Source organism: Bison bison, unplaced genomic scaffold (genome assembly GCF_000754665.1).
Source record: "Bison bison bison isolate TAMUID 2011002044 unplaced genomic scaffold, Bison_UMD1.0 scf7180017864492, whole genome shotgun sequence".
NCBI lineage: Eukaryota > Metazoa > Chordata > Mammalia > Artiodactyla > Bovidae > Bison > Bison bison.
Window position 1 is genome coordinate 7,269,173 of NW_011495051.1, and position 8,956 is coordinate 7,278,128.

General features: G+C 48.1%; 1 protein-coding gene across 1 annotated transcript in view; it reads right to left on the reverse strand.

Moving 5' to 3' along the window:
• TSPAN16 (tetraspanin 16) overlaps positions 1–7,003 on the reverse strand; it is an 18,857-nt gene extending 11,854 nt beyond the window's left edge. The window contains exons 1-2 of the mRNA XM_010828328.1: positions 6,935–7,003; positions 3,980–4,177 (exon numbers count right to left, since the gene is read on the reverse strand). Of these exons, the coding sequence (XP_010826630.1) occupies positions 3,980–4,177; positions 6,935–7,003 (267 nt within the window). The remainder of the gene's footprint in view (positions 1–3,979; positions 4,178–6,934) is intronic.
• Positions 7,004–8,956: the final 1,953 nt, after the last annotated feature.

Consider the following 8,956-nt stretch of genomic DNA (forward strand, 5'->3'; position numbering starts at 1 on the left):
ATTTCTTCCTTGTGTCATTTTCCTGGATGTTATCCAGGATGCTGGCAGTGGGGTATTCTTAAGAGCTAATAGCTAGAACCCCATTTCATGTCCAGCACTTTCTGGGAGTCCCAGAGCCCTAAGAGGGGACTTCTGACTGTGTGTGCAGACAGCAGGTCCTGAGTACATGCTAAGTCACTTCAGTTGTGTCCAACTCTTTGCAACCCCATGGACTATACCCCGCCAGGCTCCTCTGTGCATGGGATTCTCCAGGCAAGAATACTGCAGTGGGTTGCCATGCCCTCCTCCAGGGGATCGAACCTGAGTCTCCTGCATTTCCTGCATTGGCAGTGTGGTTCCTTAGCACTAGCACCCATCTAGGAAGTCCAGAGAGCAGGGAGGGATAGAAAAGCAGGAGGGACAGTGGGGACAGAGAACAGAGGCAGGAGGGCATTCCCCAGCGGTCCAGTGGTTAGAACTCCATGCTTTCACTGCCAAGGGCCCAGGTTCAATCCCTGGTCAGGGCACTAAAATCCCACAACCTATGCTTTGTGGCCAAAAAAGGAAACGTTGCTGGGAGAAGAAGCAGGGACAATAAATCTGATATGTAAATTGGGGGTGAGGGGTGATAAGACTGAAGGGGAGATGCCAGATGACAGGTGGATGAGTGCCAGGGAGAAAATATCAACATATGCTGCCTCATGTTTCCGCTGAAATTCACATGCCTGGTGGGAAACAGTGGAAAATACTGTGAGGGGAAGGGGTGTCCAAGAACGGTCAGCTCCTGGTCTCCCTTCATCTATTTCTACCTATGCCTATTATTATTATCAGTCCCTTGGACAGCAGGAGATCAAACCAGTCAATCCTAAGGAAATCAACCCTGAATACTCATTGGAAGGACTGATGCTGAAGCTGAAGCTCCAGCACTTTGGCCACCTGATTTCGAAGAGCCGACTCATTGGAAAAGATTCTGATGCTGGGAAAAATTGAGGGCAAGAGGGGAAGGGGGCGAGAGAGGATGAGATGGTTGGATGGCATCACCAACTCAATGGACATGAGTTTGAGCAAACTCCGGGAGATGGTGAAGGACAGGGAAGCCTGGTGTGCAGTAGTCCATGGGGTCGTAGAGTCAGATACAACTGAAAAACAGCAATAGTATTTCCCAACCTCTGGGTAAGTGAGGCATCCAGAAGACAGCCAGGCATCGAAAAGTCCTACTGGTGACTTCTTCAGAATCTGTCCTGAATCTACCCACTTCTAATGCCCACCAGGGCCCCACTGGGTCTGCTGCTGCTGCTGCTAAGTCGCTTCAGTCGTGTCCGACTCTGTGCGACCCCATAGACGGCAGCCCACCAGGCTCCCCTGTCCCCGGGACTCTCAAGGCAAGAACACTGGAGTGGGTTGCCATTTCCTTCTCCAATGCATAAGAGCGAAAAGTGAAAGTGAAGTCGCTCAGTTGTGTCCGACTCTTAGCGACCCCATGGACTGTAGCCTACCAGGCTCCTCCATCCATGGGATTTTCCAGGCAAGAGTACTGGAGTGGGGTGCCATAAGCCCCGACTATCTCCCATCAGGACAAACACAGTCCTTCCACTCTGGTCCTCCCCTCATGGTGTTCCCTCCACAGCCACCAGAGGGCGCATCTGTCAGGGCACAACTCTGCTCAGATCCCGCTGTGGCTCCCAATGCCATCAAAAGGACTTTACTTTTGTGGATGAGGTCTCAAGAGGATTTGGATGGACCCGAGGCTGAGGGTAAAGTCGACTGAACTTGCCAGTGGGTTGGACTGTGGTGTGAGAGAGAAGACTCTTTGATTCCTCCAAGTTAAACTATGGATAAAATAGTGCCCACAGGGACTTCCCTGGAGATCCAGTGATTAAAACTCCCTGATTCCACTGCAGGGGGAGCAAGTTCCATCACCATATGCTGGGCTTTAAGGCTAAAAAAGCAAAAAGTGCCCCCCATGCTATTGATCCTGTATGCATCCTAGACAGCATATTAAAAAGCAGAGACATCACTTTGCAGACAAAGATCTGTATAGTCAAAGCTATGGTTTTTCCAGTAGTCATGTATGGATGTGAGAGTTGGACCATAAAGAAAACTGAGCCCTGAAGAATTGATGTTTTTGAACTGTGATACTGGAGAAGACTCTTGAGAGTCCTTTGGACTGCAAGATCAAACCAGTCTATCCTGAAGGAAATCAACCGTGGATATTCATTGGAAGGACTGATGCTGAAGCTGAAACTCCAATACTTTAGCCACCTGATGCGAAGAACCAACTCACTGGAAAAGACCCTGATGCTTGGAAAGACTGACGGCAGGAGGAGAAGTGGGTGACAGAGGATTAAATGGTTGGATGGCACTACCAACTCGATGGACATGAGTTTGAGCAAACTCCAGGAGATAGTGAAGGACAGGGAAGTCTGGGGTGCTGCAGTCCACAGGGTTGCCAAAGGTTGGACACAAACACGACTGAGCGACTGAACAACAACAACATCCTATAGAAGAGAAAATGAAATATTGCAGGCAAAGGACTGGTTCAATAAATACTTGTTGAATGAAGTAATCAAGAAAACTAGAGATGATAGATATTCAGGGAGGTAGAGAGTGAGGATGGATTCTTTAAGAGTGGGGGATGTTGACTTTCTGGGAGATAGCTAGAGCAAGGATTGCCTTGAAACCTCTAAATCAAAACCACTGGAATTTTGCAGCAACACAGTAGGGGAAGATGCCAGAGGCAGGGACTTTCCTGGTGGTCCAGTGGTGAAGAATCTGCCTTCGATGCAAAGGATGCCAGTTTGATCCCTTGTCTGGGCACTAAGATCCTACACAGTGCAGAGCAGCGAAAATGCTGTGCTCCAACTAGAAAAGCCCTTGGGCCACAAGGAAAGATCCTACCTACCCCAACCAAGACCAGACAGAGCCAAAAAAAAAAAAAAAAAAAGAGAGAGAGAGAGAGAGTGCTTGTTTAAAAACAAACAAAAAAGATGTGGAGACAGATTCAACTTAAAATGGGATGATCAATTCAGACAAGATTGTAAGAGAAGTGGGAATGGGGACTCTGGGAGCTGGATGCTGGGGAGACATTTGGCCGAGGCTACGTGTGAGAAAGAGCAAGACATGTAAAATCTGTGACGTGATCTGCTGATCATGCTCAAAATATTCATACTCCATGCATCTGACCATGTACTTGTGCTGCATGGCAATTACTATAGTGTTGTATTCATGGGGGACATATACATGGGCCAACAGAACAGAGCAGTGTGCACAGAACAGACCTGAGCGTAATGGAAACTAGCAAAGACAGAGGAGGACTGGATGGGCCAGGCGGTAAGTGCAATAGTATGTCACACAACTAGGAAAAAAAAAAAGAAATCAGATCCCTACCTCACACCACACACACACAATCAAACTCCCAAAGACTAAAGAGCTAAGAGTGAGAAAGTAAGCCTTAAAATCACGGGAAGAAAACCTAGGAGGGTATAATTTATGCACTTGGGTAGGGGAGGGGTTCTAAGTGAGACCCATCATAAAGAAAAAGATGGGACTCCCGTGGTGGTGCAGTGGATAGGAACCTGCTTGCCAGTGCATGGGACACGGGTTCAATCCCTGGTCCAGGAAGATTCCACATGCCTCAGAGCAACTAAGCCCTGCACCACAACTACTGAGCCCACACGCATCAACTTCTGAAGACTAGAGCCTGTCCTCTAGTCCTAGAGCCTGTCCTCCATCCTCAAGACAAGCCTGAACCCTGCAACAAAGAGTAGCCCCCCTGCTTGCCACTAGAGAGACTGCACGCAGCAATGAAGACCGAACACAGCCATAAATAAATAACTTTTTAAAGTTATTAAAAAAAGAAAAAGATGTTTGCATCTGGTGTTCTTTAAAAGACACCATACACACTATAAAATAGGAAACATCAAAGGAGTTTAGAACACCTGCAAGGAAGGATTCAGACATGACGGAGGAGTTGTGGGGTCTGTCTGCAGATGCAACTTACAAACAAGAGGGTGCCTCTGCTTTCCTTGGCTGCTCCATGCCTCCTGGCGAAGCCAAGCAGCACTGTGACGCTGCCCATCACCAGGCACAGGTAGCCAACATGAAACAGGTACGCAGAGGACCGCCCAAGGACCTTGGTCAGGACAGCCCCTCTGAAATTCACATAGATGCTCAGACCAATGAGGATCATGCCAGAGAGCTTTAGAACAGAAAACAGGGGAAAGCAATCTGTTAGTTGTATACAAATCAAACTCCTGGAGGAGGCAACAAAGGCCCATAAAATCAGCAGAAACATTTCAAAACTCATAATGCCCAGAGTTGGTGAGGATGTAGAGAAACTTTCCATACGCTGCTGCCAAGCAACAGCCTTTTTTTGAGGGAAAGGGCAGGACGATATTTTGTAATTGGTATTTAAAACCAATTTAAAACCAAGGTTTTGTGGTAAAACTTTTTACCCAGAAATTCCATTTCTGGACATTCAACCTAGGAAAAATAGTTACATATGATGAGCCTCAGAACCAGGGAAAAATCTTGGAAATAATTGAAGCAACCAATAATACAGATTGGGTAGGTGAATCATGGTACCGCCTTGCCATGGGATCCTAGACTGTTATTTTAAATGATGCTTGTAAGACAGAGGGTGGCACATTTTTTTTTGGAAAAGTCCCCAATATTGTGAGCTTTGCAGGCCATACATTCTCAGTTGAAATGACTCAGCCAGTGTATCGGATTTCAGCCATACATGTGCGTGCGTGCTCAGTCACTTCAACTGTGTCTGACTTTTTGCGACCCCATGGACTGTAGCTGCCAGGCTCCTCTGTCCGTGGGATTCTCCAGGCAAGAATACTGAACTGGATTGCCATGCCCACCTCCAGGGGATCTTCCCAACCCAGGGATCGAACCCACGTTTCATGCGGCTCCTGCGTTGCAGGAGGGTTCTTTACTGCTGAGCCACCTGGCAAGCCCAGCCATACACAATTCATAAACAAATTTATTTTATTTACAAATAAATTTTATCTATTTACAACATTGTACTTCACCGACTTCTGTTGTAGGAGAATGTTTATTGATACACAAAGATGTTTTTAAGGCCTATGTTTAAAAAAAAAGATTGTCAGCAGTCATAGTCCTTGGTATTTATCTAACAGAGTTGAAAACTTATGTTCACATAAAAACCTGCACATGGATGTTTCTAGCAGCTTTATCCGTAGCTGCCAAAACTTGGAAGCCACCAAGATGGCCTTCAGCATATGAATGGATAAATAAACTATGGTACATCCAGACAATGGACTATTGGCACTAAAAAAAGCATGAGCTGTCAAGCCAGGAAAAGACATAGAGGAAACTTACAGGCATATTGCTGAATGGAAGAAGCCAATCTGAAAAGGCTACATGCTTTATGATTCCAAGTATATGACATTCTGGAAAAGGCAAAACTATGAAGACAGAAGAAAGATCAGTAGTTGCCAGGGGCTGGGGGGAGGCGGGGTGACAGGTGAAGCACAGAGGATTTTTAGGGCAATGAGACTATTCATACGATGCTGACATGGTAGATACACTGTGAAAAGCCATAGAATGTACACCAGGAAGTCCCTGGCAGTTCAGTAGTTAGGACTCCATGCTTGCACTGCAGGGGGCATAGGTTCGATCCCTGGTTGGGGACCTAAGATCCTGCAAGCCAGAAGGCATGGCCAAAAGAGAAAACAATGTACAGTGTACAAGGTTATAGTGATATCAATGTCTTGCCTGCATGCTCAGTCGTGTCCGACTCTTTGCAACCTGGTAGACTCTAACGCGCCAGGCTCCTCTGTCCATGGAAATTTTGAGACAAGAATACTGGAGTGGGTTGCCATTTCCTCCTCCAGGCGATCCCGACCCAGGGATAGAACTCATGCATCTCCTGAATTGGTAGGCAGATTCTTTACCACTGTGCCACCTGGGAAGCCCCTGATATCAATGTAGGTTCATTATAACAAATGGACCACTCTGATTTGGAATGTTGACAGGAAAGGAGGCTGGAGGCTGTGCGTGTGTGGGGGGCAGGGCTTACGTGGGAAGTCTTGGTACCTTCTGTTCGATTTTGCTGTGAACCTAAAAGTTCTCTAAAAAGAAGTCTATTTAAAAGGAGGAAAAATTTACAATTTTTCAAAAGAGAAAAAAAAAATGAAGATGCTAAAGCAGTCACATACCACGTTTGTGTTGCTGTTTTTAAAGGTACATAGAAAGGTCTGGAAGGCTATAATAATGATATTTATTGAGCCATGTTCCCATGACAGGCATCAGCCTTTTAAATGCGTTATCTTGTTTAATTCCCATCAAAATGATGCCACGCAGGTGAAGAGAGTAGGAGTAATATTTAATTTCCTTCTCTTTTCTGGCAACCTTTCCTCATACAGTCTTACTACTGAAAGCAGTGACTGCTTCAGCAGTGCACATTTCAGGTTACTTTTTTTTGTTTGTTTGTTTGCCCCGGGTCTTAGTTGTGGCATGTGAGATCTAGTTCCCAGACCAGGGATCAAACCTGTGCCCCCTGTATTGGGAGCACAGAATCTTAACCACTGGACCATCAAGGAAGTCCCATGGGTTACTTTGTAGTAAGAAAAAAAAAATGGTTTGAAAAATGTAAAGGACCAAGAGCAGAACCATTCTCTCCTGCCTTTCCAAACAACTTTCATTTTCTGCAGGGTTTGCCTAAGAGCTGAGTTCTTCCACCATTGACCCCCAGGCACCCCGGAGTACACAATTCTGCTTGATTTAGCAGCTCTGGGTTGGTGGAAGCAACGCCTGTTCCCAGTGCATCCTGCTCCTCGTCCGTCTGCCCTACATCCCTCCTGAGTCCCTGGGGACCACAGATCCGGATGCCAGCGAATTTGGATCAACTTATTTCTGTCTTTGAAGGAGCCAGCCATGGAGGAAGGGCTGCAAAGCCCCAGGGTCCGGGTTGTGACATACTTACAACAGTAACACCATTGAAGAAAGAAAACAGTTTCTTCAAGGAATAATATGGAATGTGCCTTTCAGCCATGTCAGCCAAACTGGGGTGCCCTGACCAGTTAAGTCAGCATCTTCCTAAACCTCTGGGCTCCTGTTTCCCAAGATGGTAGAGGTCTGGGGAGTAGGGTAGGGTTACCAAAGCTGACTTGCTCTGCCCCTCTCTCTCCTGGCTGCTTGATCTTCAGCTGGGGAGGGGCCGCAACGGCTGCCCCTCTTCAGTCACAGCCTTTATCACATCACAATCAGATGCTGGAGCGAGGCTCCCAGCGCCAGGGGAGCGAGTGCCCCAAACTGTGCCCTGCTGGTTCTTCATCAGGAATGGAGAAGTCACTCTGTTACGGCCCGCCCCCAGATGCTACCCAGGACCTACAGGGATAATCCTCAACATTATAGTGGTCAACATTATTGACCACTCATGTGGTTGATGCCCCTGCTGACTGGGGGCTCCAAGTGGATATGTGTGTGGGCTATCCAACTCATGGCTGTGTTCCCACAGCCTGATACACAGTGGTGCTCAAGAAACCACTGTGGAATGAATGAATGAAGAGGTTCTATGAAGCAGGAATCTAGCTACAAGCCATCAGGTTCCTCAGCCCCCGGCTTACACATTAGCTCACTGGGCTCAGACTTCTTACATGGCTCAGAGAGGCCAAGGTAACTGCCCAAGACCACACAGGAAGCAGGGCTCAGGCTGGGCTTTTAAGCTCCAAGAGTGACACAGAGGTAGGAACCTCCATCCCCTTCCCACCTGAGAGCCTGTACTTTCTGCATCTGAGGCCTCCTTGGCCAGAGCTGATGAAGATATCATCCTTAAGCCAATAGTCATTGATCAGTGGGTCTATGATGAAAGAAGCAGAGAGGGCATTTCAGGGCGAAAAATGTGCATGCAGGCACTGAAGGCCCCCAGGCCCAACTCCTGCAGCCACTAGCCCTCACTGTCTCCTGGACCGAAGTCCGTTTGGGTCCAGTCCTGGAGGCTCCTCTGTCCAGCCCCTGGGCTGGAGTGTGTCTGTGACCAGGTCCTGGAGGGCTCAGGGGTTTCACGATCTTCTGTGATCCCCAGGGCACAACTCAAAGAAGGGAAAAAACAAAAACAAACTTTCCATTTGAATTCATTTAATCAATGTTGTTTGTCAAACTGCCTGATTCTAAAAATATGTAGAACTAAGCCAGATGTTCCTAGATGCGTGGCTGTCTCCTCCCCGGACCACGGGTCACGTTCACAACTAGGAGTGTGTTCTTCCATATCTTTCTCTAAAAGGTCATTTTGGGAAAAAAGAGCCCCGGAGCTAGATGCTGAGGTCCCGAAAACGGGGGGCGCAAATGTTAGAAGAACACCAGAGGAAAGCAGGACAGGAGAGGGGTGGAGTTAATGAGGGCGGGGAAATGAAGGGTGGATAAGGACGGGGAGGGTGGGAGGCAGAGTGATGTGGCCTCAGGGGCGCGGTGGAGCGCCTGCTATCCATGGGACCCTAGAATTGGGAAGCTAGATCAGTTGCCGGAGGCTGCAGAAAACTCTCCGAGGAGCCTCGCCCCCGCGGCAGCCCCGCCCCGCGGCAGCCCCGCCCCCGGCTTCCCTACCTGGCAGAGGCCCAGATCCCGGCCTCTCGCGCCTCCTGGTGGCCATAATCGGAAGCACCTGTGCCCTGGCCCTGGCGCCTCCCAGCCAGACACATCCCAACGCGTCTCCATCTGCACCACCCGTCCCAACCCCCGAGCGTCCGCTCAGCCCTCAAGTGTGAGGGAATGGAGGGACAAGAACTACTCCCAAGTCCCTCCAACACACACCCATTGAATTAATGCGGAGAGCCAGAATAGCGCAGGCATCCGGCGAATTGCAAATTCAAGACACGGACCAAAAAAACAAAAAGCATGCAGAAAACTAGTGCAATTTATCAGGCACAGTTCAAAGGTTCTAGAAAACAGTGAAAAATTCCCCTTGAAGAATAGAACCCAGGGATAGAACAGCGATTAGGAGGACACT